Source organism: Garra rufa, chromosome 23 (genome assembly GCF_049309525.1).
Source record: "Garra rufa chromosome 23, GarRuf1.0, whole genome shotgun sequence".
Taxonomy (NCBI): domain Eukaryota; kingdom Metazoa; phylum Chordata; class Actinopteri; order Cypriniformes; family Cyprinidae; genus Garra; species Garra rufa.
Genome location: NC_133383.1, coordinates 38,497,519 through 38,518,099, shown reverse-complemented (window position 1 = coordinate 38,518,099; position 20,581 = coordinate 38,497,519). Strand labels below are relative to the sequence as shown.

Here is a 20,581-nt window from a genome sequence, read left to right as displayed (position 1 = left end):
AGTCCAAAACACGTCCAATAAAGTGCATCCATCCATAATTAAAAAGTGCCTCACACGGCTCCGGGGGGTGAATAAAGCCCCCCTGTAGCGAATCGATACAGTTTTGTAAGAAAAATATCCATATTTAAATTGCAATAATAACTTTAATCTAAACTTCCGCCAACTGGTCGTACACGAAAGCAACTCCAGGGAGATGACGTAATACGTCAGCATTGCGGATGCACCACACAGAAGTGATGAATGCAAATGTGCCATGGAGAGATCAAAACAAAACAAAGGTCATGAACTAGAAGTTCAACCCTGTTGAAAAAAACAGCATATGCTGGTTAGGTAGGTATTGATGCTGGTATGCAGTTTTAAGCTGGTCCTTTGCTGGTTTATGCTGGTCCGTGACCAGAAACATGACCAGCTAAGGACCAGCATAAATCAGCAAATGACCAGCATAAACCATCTAAGGACCACCATTTGCCAGCAAAGGACCAGCATAAACCATCTAAAACCCGCATTCCAGCATCAAAACCTACCTAACCAGCATATGCTGGTTTGTTCAACAGGGAAAACGAGGATTTGTTAAGGAAAATGTCTGAGGATTTTGATATAAACCAAGAGGAGGCTGGTTTTCCTTTGCTTAAGTAAGGAAACTTTGCTTCCTTTGCTCCTGTAAACAAATGTTGGTTTTCACAAAACTCACAGGCGCAACGCCGACATCCGACATCATCCACCTGGAGCTGCTTCTGGGTACTAGCTAGATTAAAGTGATTTTTACGTTTTAAATATGGATTTTTTCGTACAAAATGCATCGAAACGTTAAGGAGGCCTTTATTCACCCCCCAGAGCCGTGTGAAGCACTATTTTATTATGGATGGATGCACTTTATTGGACTTGTTTTTGACAGATGAAGAGAAACGCCCGCCTATGCCATTGTAAATTTTAGAACTGCAAGGATAATTTTTAATATAACTCTGATTGGATTCGTCTGAAAGAAGGAATTCATATACACATAGAATGTCTGAAGGGTGAGTAAATCATGGGCTAATTTTCTTTTTTGGGTGAACTAACCCTGTAATATTCTCAGACACTAGTCCATATCGTGTTTTGATTTAAGTGTTCTGACCTACTTTTGATGTATTAATCGAAAATTGAGCAAATTCCGTGACATTCCGCGTTAAACAGTACATTCCATTTTTTGTGACTGGATTCCACGATTCCGTCCACGTTTTCTGCAATGCGGAAATCATAGGGCCCTACACTACCATCACCAAATGGAATTCCAAAAGTTCAGGTGTCCTGAACACTGTGCTATTTGTTGGACAAACAGATAGTCCCGCCCCCAACCCACGCAATTGGTTAAGTCAGTGTTGCTATGCTGCGAAGCTCAAACAAGCAGAGCAATGTTTTGAAAACCCCACAGTGTTTACCCTTTTAGAGGAAATCAACCAACTATTGGCTTATACTTATAGTTGTCGGTGCATGTTAATCCCAGATAGAAGAAAGGATTTCAACAATGAAAAAATTCAATATCAATGTCTTGCTCAGCAGTTTAACTGCAGAGCTTCAGGCCAGAGTCCAGAATGAGTCAGCATGTCTATATCACATTAATAAAGCACAGGCAGCTTTGAGAAAAGTATGCCTCTGTCACGCGGGTGTGCAGGACGAGACGAGACGATAGACGAGATTAACAATCAACAAAAAATTTAATAGAATTCTCCAAGATGAACAAGGCAGGAACAGGCAGGAACACAGAGGGCTTTCACACACATCCAGGAAACGTTAAAGACCGACAAAAGACTAAACTCAAAGACAGACTTATAAAGGCAAACTAATCAAGAAAACACAGGTGATACAGATGACACTAACGAAGACTAATCATAGGGCTAAACCAAATCACAACAGAATGGCAGGGGAAGACAATGGGTGAAACCAATGACAGACAGGGTTGTGACATCACGCCCCCCTCCGGAAAGGCGCGTCCTCGCGCCGTGGAAGAAACGAGAGGGGCGGAAAAACAGAGTACATAAGGGAGGAGGCTTGGGCGGAGGACGGTACCCCTGGAGGGGGACAACAAACAAAGTCATTAGAGTCCAGGGGGGCGACGAAGGTGGGAGGAGCCAGGGAGGAAACAGGAGGGACCTGAAGCAGGAGGAACTGACCCAGACCACAGCCATGATGACGGCCCACGGTGGAGCCGACGGAGGGAGGAGCCATGGTGGAGGAAGGCGTGCCGACTCCATGGGGCCGACCGACAGAGGCGGAGCAGATGGCGGAGGAGCCCGAGGCGGAGACGGAGAGCCGATGATCCGGGGTGACGCCGAGGATCCGGAGGGCCAAGGTGGAGCAGGCTCTGGCGCCCGAGGCGGAGGCGGAGTCCCGGAGATCCGCGGCGGAGCCGGAGCGACAGAGGATGGAGGCTGTGCCCGCAGGAAGGAGGAGTCCCAAGGAGCCGGTGGGACGGCGCGACGAGGCACAGCCGGAGGAGCAGAGTCCTGAGGAGCCGATGGGGTGACGACTGACCAGGGCGGAGCCGGAAAGACGATGGAGCCCGGTGGAGCTGGTGGATCGACGGGCGACGGTGGAGAGGAGGGCGTCGAGAGCCGTGGTGGAACCGCGGGGTCGAAGGGCCGAGGCGGAGTCCAGGACTCGGAGGCTGGAGGCGGAGCTGAGGAATCCTCCAGCCGAGACGCCGATGGAAGCTGGCAGTCCCGCGGCGAGCCCACTGCACAGGTGGATGACTGAGGGTGAGCAGGGGGACTGACAGGTGATAGCGGAGATTCTGGAAGGCTGGGCGAAATCAGCGATGACTCTGGACGACTGGACGGAACCAGCGGAGATTCAGGACGGCTGGACGGGACCAGCGGAGATTCAGGATGGCTGGACGGGACCAGCGGAGACTCAGGATGGCTGGACGGGACCAGCGGAGATTCAGGATGGCTGGACGGGACCAGCGGAGACTCAGGATGGCTGGACGGGACCAGCGGAGACTCAGGCATAGGCAGAAGAGGGCGGGTGGGTGGGAAGTTCAGGCAGGCCAGTGGTTCTGTGGAAAAGTCTATTAAGTCCCCAGAGTGTTGCTCATTCTCACCCCCAGCGGTGGTGCAGTGGGCAGGGCTCTCTGTAGCCCTCTCTTGCTCCACGTCACACTCCACCGTCGCGGATGTAGCAGTCGGCTCTCGCACCTGGTCCGATGGGTCCGGCTCTGGCTCTGTCGCTCTCGGCTCGGGCTCTCCATCGTCGGTGGGCTCGGGCTGCAACTCCGCTTGTCGGGGTGATGTTGGGCTGGGTTCTGGGTCTGGAGTGGGGCTGGTGTCATCCTTCGCGGTCAACGAAGCTCTGCTGGACACCAGCACCCACTCGATGTAGTCGGCGAGGCTCTCTCGAGGACCCTCCCCGGACAGCTGCCTCTGGATGTTATCATTAAGTCCCACGCGGTAGAACGTGCATAGGCAACTGTCCGGGTAGTGCGTAAACGGGGCGAGGAATATAAAGTCTCTGGTGTGGTCCTCGAGAGAGCGGTTCCCCTGCTTCAGGAGGAGGATGAGGACGGCGGGATCATTCATGACGGGGGAAAAAAAAATAAACTAAACACTGATACAAAAAAAACGGAAAATAAACGCAGGGGAAGACGCCGTGAATTTTTTTTGGGTCGGTCTTTCTGTCACGCGGGTGTGCAGGACGAGACGAGACGATAGACGAGATTAACAATCAACAAAAAATTTAATAGAATTCTCCAAGATGAACAAGGCAGGAACAGGCAGGAACACAGAGGGCTTTCACACACATCCAGGAAACGTTAAAGACCGACAAAAGACTAAACTCAAAGACAGACTTATAAAGGCAAACTAATCAAGAAAACACAGGTGATACAGATGACACTAACGAAGACTAATCATAGGGCTAAACCAAATCACAACAGAATGGCAGGGGAAGACAATGGGTGAAACCAATGACAGACAGGGTTGTGACAGCCTCATGTGTGACTAACACGAGAGAAGGAGAGCTTAAAGCACCTCGTCTGTTTTGCTGCCAAAGTTCTTATCTATGTCACTGTCTCTGTGTACACGGCTGCTTCTGCTCACTGTTAAAGTGACTGCTGAGTGACAGCAAAATATTAGCTTAGCTGTCTCTCCACATCGGGCTTGAATCCCTCCTGCACCTGCAAGCCTGTTGCCAGCTGATTCCTATCTCACGCTGAGCATTTCATCTGGTGGGGACTTTGATGTTGCTTAACTAAACCGCACTCCACACGGTTGCTGTGAAACGTGGCTTCCTGTGATGCAATGCGATTATCGAAATGTTAGATCATGGCTCTGACTAGTATAAACTAGTGTGACCCTGCAAATTGCCTTGACAACTCACTCCTGTAACTTTAAATGCTTTTAATGATACACAGTTTGGCATGCTGAGACAAAAAGCAAACACTTTTGAATGTCTTTGACATAATGTAGAAAATCTGTAAGTATATATGTATACAATTATAATTACAATTATTATTTTTTTAAAATTGTGTACGTACAGTCAGGTGTGGTCTGAAACAATATTGGACCCCATTGGCTTTCATTGTATGGACAAATAAAAAGCTCTGAGACATTTTTCGAAGTTTGGAACAACATGAATGAATTGTGAACCATTCCCTGAAATAGCTTTAGTGTAGTTACTTTTAACTACTTTTCCAAATGCTTGCTTGTCTTTTAAGTACTTTAAACTGTGAGTAGTTGTATCTTGGCAGGCTTCGGTTTTAAAGCAGCATCCCCATCACTGGAAGCTAGATTACAGTTGTGCATGTTGAGTCTTTAACTTGACGAGAGACTGAGAGGAAAATTCCCAAGAGATCTGGCCCTGTGCAATTACCTTAAACTGGGGTGTTCATGTGGGAGGATAGGCCCCGATACTGGATTCCACCCTGGTATCAGCAGCACCCTTGCATAAATCTATGAGAAATTAGAGTGGCTCTGCTGGTCCTGAGGCATTTCCTACAGCCACTGTTTCTGCGTGCAAACACAAAACCTTCCCTCTAAACCGCTGTGCAGACCTATAGTTTCAGGAGTGTAGTAAACAGCAAGCCTGTAGAAATCTTTACCTGGATATTGAAAACGATAACAGAATGGTGATTTAAAGATGTTTCAATACATCTTAGGATCACTCAGCAGCATTTGTGACACATTGTTTAGAACTACAGCGAATCATTTCTAACTCTTTAATTTGTAAGAACCATCTTAATGGCAGTTGTTAGGCTGGAACATTACCAACATGGTTAATATAAGGAACTTTTGGAGATTTGCCAGTTATCAGAATGTCGAGAACGTAATTTATATGATAATATAATAAATCTGTTTAATGAGTTTATTTAAACCATGCTCTCTCGTCTCGTATAATATCTAATTTTGGTGCAAAAATCGTTTTAATTACTTCAAAAATTCAGTAATTATGATTAAATGTCTCACATGAAAACAATCACAATCAGTTGAGCAAAAGTAACTTTGATTATCAGTTAAACCAGGGCCATTCCATTAGATTAATTTAAGGGCTGGATTATCGAACTGAAAATTTGATGGGGGGCCAAAGGGGTGGGGGTCGTCCTGATCTCTTTCTGGGCGGTGGGTATATAAAATGAGAAATTAAATAAAAAAAAAAACACATTCAGCAGTAAAAGGAACCAATATTACCAACACTAACATCTATAAAAGGTTAGTCTCGCATAGCCAGACCTTCAGACTGACGGCTGAAGGTCTGGAATCCATGGCAGCTTTCATTGGCAAAGGCCCGCCCATAAGGCCGTTTGACCGACATGTCAAATGACTAATCACAGTTTGTTTCGTTCAGCGTCACATTTTGGGGCGTGGAAATGTCCCCACAACAACAGATTGGCGTGCAAGAAGTCAGTCATTGAATTAACCAACATTGAAAGTTAAAGAAGAAGAGGGAGAACAAGCAGTAAGTCAGTAATTTGTTCGCGAACGTTGCAAAAGTGTATAACAACAATGGTACAATAGCACCCCTTAGCAACAAATCAGATGACGACTTCGAAATTCCTGAAGTTTTTCCAGATAAGTGTACCATATGCACTAGATTATTTTTAAAAATGTGTTTAATGGCATATTTTTACCAAGAAGCCTATTATTAAGTATTGATACCAATACTGCTACTTGGGTCTATTAAATGCATTTTCCTATTTATTTTACCTATTAATTATAGCCATTCAACATTACAGGATAATTGAAAGCCATTATTTTTTAACATTTAAAAGGCTCTGAAAAATATAACTTTTAACTTAAGTGATTTTAAAACAATCTTCAAAAAAACTATAAATTGTATAAACTTAAACTATATAGATTATTCTTTCTTCAAGCTACAAAAAGTAAATCAGCAGCTAGAGCAGTCCAGTAATGATTTCTCTTTTTTTTTTCTTTGATTTCCATCAATGACAGACTTAAGCAGGTTCACTTTAAAATCAGTGCTGTCTCTTCGTACTTCTCCCTCGGGCCATATTTAATTAACTGTTTACGGTCATTTAAGCCTTTATAGCTCTTTATAGAGGTAATTCACCAAAACCACGTATTTTATCATAATATTGTTTTTTTTTGTTTTTTTTTGTCAGTGTTGCAAATTAATTTGTGCAAAAACAATTCAAGCGTATGTGTGACTTGCTCGTACTTCTCCCTCGGGCCAGATGAAGATAATTGGATGGCTGCCAGTTGAATAGCCCTGACTTAAACTATTGTGCAGCAAAAATTATGGAGTTTAACATGTACATGACACTGTTTTCAACTTAAACCATAAAACTTACGCATTTTAGTCATTTTACATAACACCAGGGTTTTGACGACCTGAAAATGCTAATTTCTAAAAATGGAAAAGTAAAAAAAAAAACAACAACACACAGTTATTGCCTCAAACTAAACACTCAATTACAGTCAGTTTGCAAGAAATAGACATTTAAAAAAAAATCACTGTTGGTGTACATTGTAAAAAAGAAAAAGAAAGTAGTTTCAACTTAAAAAAGTGTCATAAAATTTTAAGTTTACTCAACTCAAATATCCATATTTTCCATGTAGTACAACTTAACATTTCATGTTGACTAAACTTAATTTTTAAGGCACCATGAACATGAATTTTTTTAATTAAATCAACATATTTTTTTACAGTGTAGTTACTGCATTTTGGCTTTAGGTTTGTATAATACAATGGAATTAATATTTTGTCAGAAGCTACATTGAAGTTGTCAATGGAGAAGGAGGCTCTTTGTCTAAAAAAATGGTGTCGTTACAGCATCTACCAGTAGGGTTTATCTGCAAATGCTAACAGGCAGTAAAACCATAAAAAATGTGTTTGCAGTAATGGGCTTACTATGAATTTTTGACATGTGCTAAAAGAATTCTTTGTCATTTTATTGTGGTCTATTGTGTTTGTAAATGTTGAAAACTTCAGAATGTAAATGTAAACATGCTATTGAGGTTTTACAAAGTAAGGGACGTGAAGCGTAAAGTCAAAAAAGCTTACTTGAGATTGCTTTAAGACCACCGATCAGGCACCTGTCTTACCATTTCACACGTTTTAGGCCACAAAGAAAGCCCAGGATGATCCTAACTAGCTTGTGTACTTGGATTAGTCTACCCTTACGAAATTTAACCATGGTTTTATTATAGTAAAAGCAGTTTTTTGGCATATTGATTACATTTGTAAAAACCATAGTTTTACTACAGATACTACAGGTAGTGTAGAAAAACCATGGTTAATTTGTGGTTACCATGGTATAACTATAGAAACCATGTTATTTGGGATTTTGTTTATAGTAAAACCATAGTTAATTTTTACAAGGTCTGCTATCTGATATCTTAAGTTTGATCTGTCCCAATGGCTGGGATCAAATAAAAGTAAAAGCAATGCTTTTAAAAACTTAACGTTCCACCTCAACCATTAAACCAATTAGACAACCGGCACAAAAGCTTTGGGCTCTAGTCCACAAGAAAATTTCAAAGAGCTCTGCTTTATCAGGTCTGTAATATCAGGCTTTTCCTCACAATCCTCCTTTAGTCAGAATAAAGAACGAGACAGTTGTAATGATGCTAAAATGTTATATTATGATTATTGCAGCCAAAAGCACTGGCTCACCATGCTTCATAAATTGAGATCTCTGCGTTGCCTCAGTCATTTTATTGAAACCAAAAATGGAAAAACAATCCTTTGAATGCCTCAGCAGTTTTCGCCGTGCATCACGCAGCATACGGCTTATATCAACTGCGCTTTTGTTTTCGCGTGTGCAGCGTTGGCTATTTCTTTGTAAAGATTTAATTGGTCTCATTGTGGAGTTTTACAGACTTGGAGAACATGCCAGAGTGTGTTTTTTCTTCTTCTTCTTTTTCTATAAACACATTTCTGAGGCTCTTTTTGAATTTATGTTAAATTGGGGGTGTTCAAGGGCGCAGGTCTGTGTGCTTTGGTTCCTGTCCCAGTAATTACAATGTTGTTCTTTATGTAATTGGTGGTTTTTGAATGATTTATCTCATTGATTTGTATTGTGGCGTGTTTTTGCATTTGCTTGCCATGCTGAATGATATGAATGACTTGAAATAATATGAGTAATGGTTATCTGCATTCTGGTACGTATTTTAACAGCATGAATATATTTGTAGAGATGATAAGCATGTGATACGGCCATTAAAATGCATGAATTTACAACCTTGTCCTTGACATTGCAGATGGAATATTTCAAACCTTGTCAATGAACATATTTTCTTGTTTTTCCTGTGTGCTTTTTTGTGTGTAACCTATTTTTTTCTCTTTTCTTATCAAGCATGGTGTCATAACCACAGAGGACGAGCAATATTTAATAGAGCCATTAAAAAATATATCCAGAAATTTCAGTGATGTCAACCACGAAGGACAACCACATGTTATTTATAAAAAGACTTCCATTCCTTCTCTGCAAGAGCCAAGCGAGGAGTTCAGCTGTGGTGTTTCAGGTTGGTAAACCTCCATTTGGCCACATTGTGGCATAAACAGCTATAGATAGCAGTTTAGGAAATGATGGTCAGTGGTTCAGGTTTGGCTGGAAGTCTCAGCAAACAGCCTCGGCATGAACGTTGAGTGAAGATCTACTCTAAAGTTCAGCTGAACCTCAGTTGAACTGCTAATGAATTAACACTTTTTGTTTTCTCCAGACCTCACAATAAACAGGACACCCAGCTACGATACCAATCCTGAAACAAACCCACCTTACCCGGTCCCGGACGGCGACAGCTCGACGAGTGGCCACCGCCAGCGGCGTTCTGTCAGTTCTGAACGCTTTGTGGAGACCCTCGTGGTGGCGGACAAAATGATGGTTGGCTACCATGGTCGCAAAGACATCGAGCACTACATCCTGTCCGTAATGAATATTGTAAGTTTGGTCCTGCTTTTCTCATGCGTGCTTGTCTCTAATGTGTGCTTCATTCCTTTTTAAAGGATTAGTTCACTTTCAGAACAAACATTTACAGATAATGTTCTCACCCCCTTGTCATCCAAGATTTTCATGTCTTTCTTTTTTCAGTCATAAAGAAATTATGTGTTTTGAGGAAAACCTTTCAGTTTGAACTTCCAAAATGCAGTTTAAATGCAGCATCAAAGGGCACTAAACGATCCCAGCCGAAGAAGAAGGGTCTTAACTATCGAAACAACCGGTTATTTTCTAAACAAATTGACAATTGATATACTTTTTAATCTCAAATGCTTGTCTTGTCTTGTCTCTGCGATGCTCATGTGTAGTCCTTCGCTGTTTTACCTTTTTTGTAAAGGCCGTTTGATCTTCTTTGTATGTTCACTTTGTAAACACTGGGACGGTACTTCTGCAGCGATGTAGGACGATTTTAAAGTTGGGGAAGAAAACGAGATGGGAGTTTTTCTGTAGAGACAAGCATTTGAGGTTAAAAGGTATATAAATTGTCAATTTGTTTAGAAAATAACCACAACTTCCATGGCTGGGATCATTTAGAGCCCTTTGAAGCTGCATTTATACTGCATTTTGGAAGTTCAAACTCGCAGGCACCATAGAAGTCCAATATATGGGGAGAAATCCTGAAATGTTTTCTTCAAAAAACATAATTTCTTTACGACTGAAAAAAGACAGACATGGACATCTTAGATGACAAGGGGGTGAGGACATTATCTGTAAATTTTTGTTCTGAAAGTAAACTAATCCTTTAAGAGTGCATCAGAAAAACTCAAACAGCATTTGGCTGACTTTGTGTCTTTTCTTCTTTTCTGGAGGTCAGGTTGCCAAACTTTACCGCGATGCCAGTCTTGGAAACGTTGTGAACATTATTGTAACCCGACTGATTGTTCTGACAGAGGATCAGGTGAGTGTTTAAATGTACTAAGTGTTGCAGATGTCAATAGTTTACTCAAAAATGACAATTCTGTCTTTGTTTACTCAACCTTCTTCTTTGAGGAGAAGAAGATCGTTTGGAGAACGTTCATCTGTGTTCTTTTGGACTCAATTGGCTTCTATTGTATGAACAAAAAACAATGAGACTTTTCATTTATGTGTTCCACAGAAGAAAGAAGGTCATACAGGTTTGGAATGACATGAGGATGAGTAAACAATGACAGTTTTCATTTTTGGGTGAACCATCCATTTAATGGAGTAATTGTTCTGCAAGAATAAACAGTTTACAGTGTACAGCTGCATTTTGGTTTTTCTAAAGGTCATTGTATTTCAGTAGTACGTCTTAAGACTAGACTAGCGTGGTATTTTTCCCTAGTCTCACGCACATGCACGCTATCCATCGTTCTTGTCTTTCGTCTGCATTAACATTAAATGAGTGTGAGCTCGGAGTATTTTTAGAAGCTTAGAAACACACCTCACAGTAGTCTGCTGTTTTATTGCCCTGAAAAAGACAGATGGAATCATGAATCGTCTGGCCACTTTTAAAGATAAAAGTTATTCGAACAGATATGCCTAGACATTGTCCCTGAGGGAAACTTTGTAAAAGATTTTACGTTAATGTCTTTAATGAGAGAGCCAGGGCGTTTGTCTATGTTTTTTTTTTTTTTTTGTTCTTGGAAGAGTCAAATAACTCTTCTCAGACTGGGAAACCAACCAAACGATCCAACTATCTCTAAGATGATGTCATAAGAGCTACAATTCACAATGTACCAGCCAAATAATATATAATATATTAAGTAAAATACATAAACATAACAAGCTGAAGCATCCTTTGTTAAATTGTGAATTTTCAACTCGCTGTGGATCAGATTTTGTCGCATTGATACGTTGCGTTGGTGTTTTCTGTTGCAGCCCAACTTGGAGATAAACCACCATGCTGACAAATCTCTAGACAGCTTCTGTAAATGGCAGAAATCCATTCTTTCTCATCAGGGAGATGGAAACAGTATCCCAGAGAACGGGATCGCCCATCACGACAATGCTGTTCTCATTACAAGGTCGGTTACTATTATTTCCATCTGATTTCGGGAGTAGACATGGTTGAGGTTGTGGTTAGGATTGTGTCTGTTTGCAAGGAATGTTGTTTCAGGGCCAAGATGTTGATTCAGGAACACATCCCACTTGGTCACTGACACTTCATTTCTTCAAAATCATGATTGATGACAACTTTATTTTAAGGACCAATTCTCACTATTAACTAGCATGCACATTGCTAGCATATTGGGTCTTTATTAGTACTCATAAAGCATGACCTGCATGACCATATTTGACCTTCCTAACTATTAAAGGAGAAGTTCACTTTCCTAACCAAAATGTACAAATAATGTATTCACCCCATTGTCCCCTGGTGAAAAAAACTGCTAAAACCAGCCTAGGCTGGTTGGCTGGTTTCAGCTGGTCAACCAGCCTGGATTTAGCTGGTCATAGCTGGTCAGCAGACTGGTTTTAGAGGGGTTTTGGCCACTTTTCCAGCCTGGCCAGGCTAGTCAGGCTGGTCTTAGCTGATATCAGCTGGTTTCAGCAGGGTCATCCAAGATGTTCATGTCTTTCTTTCTTCAGTCGTAAAGACATTATGTTTTTTGAGGAAAACATTTCAGGATTTTTCTCCATATAGTGGACTTCTATGGTGCCCCAAATTTGATATTTCAAAAAGCAGTTTAAATGTAGCTTCAAACGATCCCAAAAGTGGTTGTAAACGATCCCAGCTGTGGAAGAAGGGTCTTATGTAGCGAAATTATTGTTTTTTTATACAATTACAATTTGTATACTTTTTAACCTCAATTGCTCTGCCTGAACTGCCATTTTAGCAATGCCATTTTAGGTTAGAAGAAGAACCATTTTAGGTTCCACAAAGAACCATTCAGTCAAAGGTTCTTTAAAAAAACTTTTTAAAAAAGTCTTTCTAATCTGAAGAACCTTTTGTGAAACAGGAAGGTTCTTCAGATGTTAAAGGTTCTTTATGGAACCATTTAGACAAAAAAAAATCTTCTATGGCATTGTGAAGCACCTTTATTTTTAAGAGTGTATGTCGAAAAACTTGGATCTTATTTTCTCCCTCAACTTCAAAAATCATTTCAAAATTGTCCTACATTGCTGCAGATGTACTGACCCAGTGTTTGCATAGTGAACATGTAAAGAAGACCAAACACCCTTAACAAAAAAGGTAAAACAGCGATGTTGGATGATTTTGAAGTTGAGGAAGAGAATGACATGATGTTTTTTGACATACCCTAACTGTCTTGAACCGGAAAAAACAGAGTTCAGGCAGAGCAAGACATGAGCGTTTAAGGTTAAAAAGTATATAAATCGTCAAAAAACAGATCGTTTCACTAAATAAGGCCCTTCTTCCTCGGCTGGGATTGTTTACAAACGCATTTGGGATTGTTAGAAGCTGCATTTAAACTGCATTTTGTAAGTTCAAACTCGGGGGACAATAGAAAAGTATTGAAATATTTTCCTTTAAAAACATAATTTCTTAATTACTGAAGAAATAAAGACATGAACATCTTGGATGGCAAGGGGCTGAGTACGTTATATGTACATTTTTGTTTTGAAGTGAACTTCTCTTTTAATAAGCAGAAATAGTTACTTAATAGTTAGTTAACATAGTGAGAATTACCTAGGTGTCTGCAAAAAGTGCAAATACCAAATTTTTAGATCTCACTTGATAAAATTGTCTGACTTTAGCATTAGTTAAAAACCACTGTTTAAACTACAGAGTCTGTCTGTGTTTGTTAAATACATAGCCTACCTTTCGGAAATCCCTGCCTTAATTCATTATATTTATCCAGTAGTCTGTAGTTCGTTTCCGTGATTCGTTTGTGGGCGATCAATTGCGGACAGCTCTGTGATTTTAACATTTTTTACTAGCTTCCTCAGTTTAGCTCGGATTAGAGAAAAAACACTTGTTTTAGGGTTGGCTGACATTTTGGCATTTAAGTTTGACAGTTTGTACTGGAAGCGTATATTGGGTGGGTCATTTACAACTGAGACTAAACTGGTTATTAATGTCATTGTTAATTGGTGTTCACTGATGCATGACCGTGCGGTTTGGACAGGTGCGAGCCTTGACACTGTCAGCCGATATTGTAGACGTCACTGCTTGAGCAGAGGTTATTGGCTATTTCTGTTTATGCACATGAAATTTGTTTAACTTCTTAGTGTTTTTGCTAAACGTGCGGAGGCCAAACAACTTTTTTTTTTAATCGGCTGAAACGGGCAGAGCGTCTGACGCTAGTCTACAGAAAGTTTCATTTCAAGTTTATTTCTTCAGGACAGACACAAATCTGCCAAAGTAAGCCAGGCGGTAAACAGCTATCCGTTGTCCTGCTAATTTCTGGCAGACCGGTTTTGAGTCTGGGAAACAAACGCCGTTAGTTTGCGGCTATAAATGGATTTCATTCTGAATTAAGTGCAGCTTTAAACTTTAGTCAGAGAATTTTCCTTTCAGAAAGAAAGGAAAACCTTTGTATAATGCTAAATTTGGTGGAGGAATTGACATTTCATATTTCAGTTAAATATAAATGACTCCGAAGCTCATATTGTATTCTTTGGATCCACAGCTGTTGTTTTAAGAGATCTGTTCTGATTGTTTGAGGCTTTAGTCAAGAAACGAACAATAGTTTAAGTCAAACGGTGGATGGCTATTATATCCAAAGCCAAGTCGGTGTGTGGAACCCGTATAGAGATTTTTTTGGGCATCTCCAACTCAATTTTTTTTCATTTTCTGTAGTCTAAACAGAAAAACCACATATTTACAAACTTTAAAGAAAGAAATAATTGAATGTATGTATTCATTTATTTCAGCTGAAGTATTTCATACAGCTGACTATTTGACATTTACTTTTGTGACATTTATGTGACATTTACTTACACTATTTACATACCAAATGAGTCACTGAGTCAGTTACTGTGGACAAAGGAGAATGGTATATTCATAAATATGCTTGTGAGCAAAATGTCATGATGAGCAAAGGTAATATTTGAGTTTTCTGTCCTCTCTTTCAACATTGTGACTAAGTCATTGGACATACACTGGTTATCAACTACACTGTATGAATGAACATGTATTTCAGTCAGTCAGTTGTAGATTAGATTTGAAAATCTGATTTACATGAACCATAAACAAAGCCTTATTTACAATAAGGCTAATATGCTGATCAGCTTTGTGCGGTTAGCGTATTGTTGAGTACTCCAGGAGGAAGGTGCCCCTGCAGCGCTGCGATTTTATGACCATTTATACTAGCAGTGCTTAATTTGGAGACATTTATGTGAGGTGATTTCATATATGACTAATGATAGCCTGAAGGAGAGCTTAACAATCGGAGTGATGTTTCCTTGAAAGCCTGTTCGAGTAAACTCGCCAGCATACCATACAACGTAATGTCTTTACTCATCAGCTCTCTAGCTGATTATGATTGTTTGCTTATTTTTTGGTGAAAGTCAGTGCTAATTAGTCATGCTTTTGACGTTGTTGGATGTCATGCATTGACTTTTACTAAATTTGGTAACAGTTTATTTTACAATGTCCTTGTTACACATGTTTTGTAAGATACATACAGTATCTTACAAAAGTGAGTACACCCCTCACATTTCAGCAACCATATTAGTATCTTCTCAAGGGACAATACTACAGAAATGAAACTTGGATATATTTTAAAGTAGTCAATGTGCAGCTTGTATAGCAGTACAGATTTACTGTCCCCTGAAAATTACTCAACATACAGCAATTATTGCCATATTGCTTGGCAGCAAAAGTGAGTACATCCTAAGTGAACTTGTTCAAAGTGTCAATATTTTGTGTTAGCACCACTGATATCTGGCACTGCCTTAATCATCATGGGCATGGAATTGACCAGAGCTGCACAGGTTGTTGCTGGGATCCTCTTCCACCCCTCACAGAGCTGCTGGACGTTAGACACATGGTGCTCCTCCACCCTACACTTGAGGATGCCTCACAGGTGCTTAAAAGGGTTCAAGTCTGGAGACATACTTGGCCACCCCATCACCTTCGCCTTCAGCTTCCTCAGCAAGGCAGCTATCATTTTGGTGGTATGTTTGGGGTTGTTATCAAATTGGAAAACTGCCTTTCGGCCTAGTTTCTGGAGGGAGAGCATCATGTTCTGCTTCAGAATGTACAGTACATAATGAACTGCAGCTCTCCAGTACCAGCAGCACTCATGCAGCCCCAGACCATGATGCTACCACCACCATGCTTGACTGTAGCCAAGACACAGTTTTCTTAGTACTCCTCACCAGGGCATCGCCACACATGCTGGACACCATCTGAGCCAAACAAGTTTATCTTATAGTGTTGCAGTGTGGTTTGAACACTGACAAGCTGATCTTCTACTTCTGCAACCTTTAAAGCAATGCTGGCAGCACTCATGCATATGTTTTTTGAAGCCAGGTTCTGCACCTGACGCACAGAACAAGTGCTCAACTTCGTTGATCGACCCTTGCAAGGCCTGCTCCAAATGGAACTCATCTTGGAAAACCTCTGTATGACTCTGACCACTGTAGTGTAACTCAGTTTCAGGGTGTTACTGAACCTCTAATAGCCTTGGCCATCTTTGTGGAGAGCAACAATTCTAATTCTCAAATCCTCAGAGAGTCCTTTGCCATGAAATGCCATGTTAAACATCCAGTGGTCAGTATGAGAGAATTGTACTTAAAGCACCATTTTAACTGCTCTAATACAAGATACACAACTTTGTATGGTCCTGTCAAGCAGACAAAAACATAAACATGATGAATAGGACATGTGGCTTTGCATAGTTAAACAACATACTGCAGTTATCACTTAGGGTGTACTCACTTTTGTTGCCAGCTATTTTGACAATAATGGCTGTATGTTGAGTAATTTTCAGAGAACAGTAAATCTATACTGCTATACAAGCTGCACATTGACTACTCTAAAATATAGTTTCATTTCTATAGTATTGTCCCTAGAGAAGACGGTTGCTGAAATGTGAGGGGGTGTACTCACTTATGTGAGATGCTGTATGCATAATTTTACAACCCTAATCCTTACCATAACCCCCATATGATTGTAAAGCGCTTTGGGTGTACGGAAATACACATGAAAGCGCTATACAAATGCATCATTCATTCATTCATTCATAACCCTATAGTAATTACATACTAATACTTGAACATAATTACACTGTAACAATTGTGACACATGAAAATAAAGCATTACAATTTTAGGTTATGCTTTATTTTCATGTGTCACAGTTGTTGCAGTGTAATTAAGCTTCAACATTAAAATTGTAAACTATTCAAACTTTTGCAATTATAGTAAAGTTTGTGGCTATTATTGCAACAATTTTAAATTATTTGTTTCATTCATTTATTTACCAGTAGTAGTTTAAAAAAAAATTGTAAACTATTCCATCTTTTGCAATTATAGTAAATTTTGTGGCTATTATTGCAACAATTTTAAATTATGTGTTTCATTCATTTATTTACCAGTAGTAGTTTACTTAATTTATTAAAAGTGTTAATTTCAATAGTTTATAAAGTTTACTAAAATTGCAGTAGCTGCCGTAACTTACGAAAGTAAATTTCACTGTAGTAGTCGTAGTTTATTATGTTTTCTGATATAATCATGTGATTTGGGCAAATTTAACAGTGTAACAGAAAAAGGACATCACTCTTACAGTAGACATTATTATATATCCACACATTTGTGTTAAATATTGCCTTCACTTCAGCCAAGGGCACATAGACAGTTTTCTGAGGTCAGCTGTCCTTCTCATTGGGTGGTTCAGAAATGTAAACATTTAGACAGAAGCTCCCGAGTGATGGCATTTGCCACATTTGCTGCAGTACTTTTGCTGGTACATGAGGACGAAACATTAGCGGGATAAAGACAGACGGACGGTCCATCCTGACCTCTTCAGCAATGTTTTTACAGTCCTAGACTTTTGGCCGGAGCATGACGGGGGGATGCAATTTTGCTTGTTTGGAACACGATCCATTGTGAGAGCTGAGGGAAATTAAAGTAACTAAATCAAAATAAATCGATGTCCAAATGAGGTCAGCTTCTCGACACGAGTTCATGAGACAGTGCCTAATGCTGGTGGGTTTGCTCTGCTTGGGGAGTCGTGGGACGGGGAGGGAGCGACTGAAATTGAATTTGCATTGTCCTTGGTTTTCTAATACATTAAAAGCCCGTCTTCAAAGCAGAGACCTTGTTCATCATTCCGTGGGTATGCCATTCTTTTTTTTATTATTATTGAATTACCAGTACAGTATATACATCAATTAGACATCAAGTGAAACAGCGGGTCAGTCGCACACACACAAACATCTTCCATCTAATTTACTCTGATGTTTAATATGCAGTTTTGTTTGAACTTACAAATAAAACATAGTAATATATTAGTTAAATATTCAGATTTAGCTATTTGATGCCATGCTTAGTTGTGGTTGCTTAAAGTATGCATCACTGTTAATATTTTTCAAAACCTGCACTGTAAAAAGTTTTCACCAGTTTCAACTTAAAAACTTAAGTTTAGCAGCTGCCTTAAGATTTTAAGTTAAATCAACTTAAAGGAGTAGTTCACTTTCAGAACAACAATTTACAGATAATTTACTCACCCCCTTGTGATCCAAGATGTTTATGTCTTGTTTTCTTCAGTCGTCAAGAAATTATGTTTTTTTTTTAGATAAACATTTCTGGAAATTTCTCCATATAATGGACTTAAATGGTGCTCTGATTTTGAACCTTCAAAAGGCAGTTTAAATGCGGCTTCAAAGGGCTGTAAACGATCCCAGCCGACGAAGAAGAGTCTTGTCTACCGAAATGTTCGGTCATTTTCTTAGAAAAATATATTTTTATATACCTTTTAAGCACTGAAACTCGTCTAGCACTAGGGCTAATGCGCGTTCATGACATATGCGAAACTACAGACCCAGTGTTTACAAAGCAAACTTGAGAAGAGAGAAGTGCAACGCAATCAAACATTTTTTAGCAACAAGGTACAACATAAAGTACAACGATGTCCGACGATTTTGAAGCTGGAGGAGCACATGAGATGGAGTTTTCCGCCGTTCCCTACCTTTTTGAGCCGGAATACACAGACCATATATATATATATATATATATAGATGCCTCATTAGCGACTGTTTCTATGGGCCGTTCCAATATGGCGGACACATCTACGTGCTTGGAGCGGTCCAATGAGGCATCTACGTATATATATATCTATGACACAGACGATGAACTCAGTCAGAGAGAGAATACTGCGGCGGCGACACAAGCCTCATGCAGACCGCGTTCAAACGAGACGAGATGGTGGTGCAAGTGTGGAAAATGGCCACATTTCCAACGAATCAGGAATCTCAGTGTTGTCACGACTGGACCAAATGAAATTTGTGTCATTCCACACGCAATAACTCTGGAACGGTCCTTCGTCTCCAAGCTCGTAAACACTGGGTTTCGCATACGTCACGCGTGACCTTTCGACGTGATTACGTAGAACGCATAGACGTGAACGTGCATTAGCCCTAGTGCTAGACGAGTTTCAGTGCTTAAAAGGTATAAAAAAATATATTTTTCTAATAAAATGACCGAACGTTTCTGTAGACAAGACTCTTCTTCGTCGGCTGGGATCGTTTACAGCCCTTTGAAGCCACATTTAAACTGCATTTTGAAGGTTCAAAAATCGGAGCACCATTTAAGTCCATTATATGGAGAAATTTCCAGAAATGTTTATCTCAAAAAACATAATTTATTGACGACTGAAGAAAAAAAGACATAAACATCTTGGATGACAAGGGGGTGAGTAAATTATCTGTAAATTGTTGTTCTGAAAGTGAACTACTCCTTTAAGTCATTTAAACTCACAAGTTATATCAACTCATTTTTATTGTAATAAGTTAAAATGACTTGTAGTTTTAAGCTTATTTAACTTAAAATCTTAAGGCAGCTGTTGAACTCTTTAAGTTGAATCTGGTGAAAACTTTTTACAGTGTACTAACAATTTAAGGAATATTTCGAGTTCAGCACAAACTCAGTCAAGAGAATTTGTGGCGTAATGTTTGCCACTGAAATTAATTTTAATGTATCCCCCATTTTTTTATTTTCTTTTTAAAAAAATGAGAATTAATTTTACAGTGGAGCACTTATAATGGACATAAAGAGGGTTAAATTTATGGATGAATTAACTTACAATAATTCTTATGTTAAAACTTGTCCATTATTTAAGCTGTACATTTTTTTTTTTGTCAATTTTCTTACGGTCATTTTAAAGGGACAGTTGACCCAAAAATCATTTACTCACCTTAATGTCATTCCAAACCTGCAAACGTTCTTTCTGATGTGGAAATGTCTCTTGTTTTATTCTCCCTTCAATAAAAGTCAAGGGTGACCAACATAATTTAGTTCTAAGCATTTTTCAAAATATATATGCATTTGTGTTTTGAATAAGAATGAAGTTCATACATGAGGGTGAGTAAATGACAACAGAATTTTCATTTGTGGGTGAAATATCCTTTTAAAGGCGAAGTTCACTTCCAGAATAAAAATTTACGGATAATTTGTCATTCAAGATGTTCATTTTTCTAGTCATCTAGCGAAACAATCAGTTATTTGCTAAACAAATGGACAATTTATATACTTTTTAACCTCAAATGTTTGTCTTGTCTAGCTCTGTGTGTACTCTGTGTATTCCAGTTCAATATAGTTAGGGTAGGTTGAAAAACTCCCATCTCATTTTGTTCTCCGACTTCAAAATGAAATGTACAACTAAAAGCTGTACAATGTGGCATAGTATCAGTATTTTATTTTCTGAGTTTGTTGTGGTGAAAATAGCAACAGGTAGCACCGGTAGCTCAACGAGTGCAACTATTTCACACCATTGAAATAATGGTGCCCACCATAGTCCAAAATATTAATATTAACATTTTAATTTAAATTTTTGGATTTTTAAAATAACATACTGTTAGTCTTTAATAGGTGTTCTACTACATATTTCAGTAAGAGACTGACAGATAATTTCCGTTATATAAAGGCATACAAGTCTTAATACCAGGGGTTTCCTTTGAAAAAAAAAAAAAAAAACATAAAAACTGAAGGAAGGTTCTGAGCCATATCTAGAAACTATAATATCATTGGGACTCGTGGGTGGGCTGTTCTGACTAACCACCTACACTCTT

At 39.5% G+C, this 20,581-nt stretch overlaps 1 protein-coding gene across 1 annotated transcript in view; it reads left to right on the top strand.

Moving 5' to 3' along the window:
- Window positions 1–20,581, top strand: part of adamts6 (ADAM metallopeptidase with thrombospondin type 1 motif, 6) — a 124,859-nt gene that overhangs the window by 5,099 nt on the left and 99,179 nt on the right. The window contains exons 3-6 of the mRNA XM_073829775.1: window positions 8,789–8,957; window positions 9,156–9,373; window positions 10,245–10,328; window positions 11,270–11,415. Coding sequence (XP_073685876.1) covers window positions 8,789–8,957; window positions 9,156–9,373; window positions 10,245–10,328; window positions 11,270–11,415 — 617 coding nt within the window. The remainder of the gene's footprint in view (window positions 1–8,788; window positions 8,958–9,155; window positions 9,374–10,244; window positions 10,329–11,269; window positions 11,416–20,581) is intronic.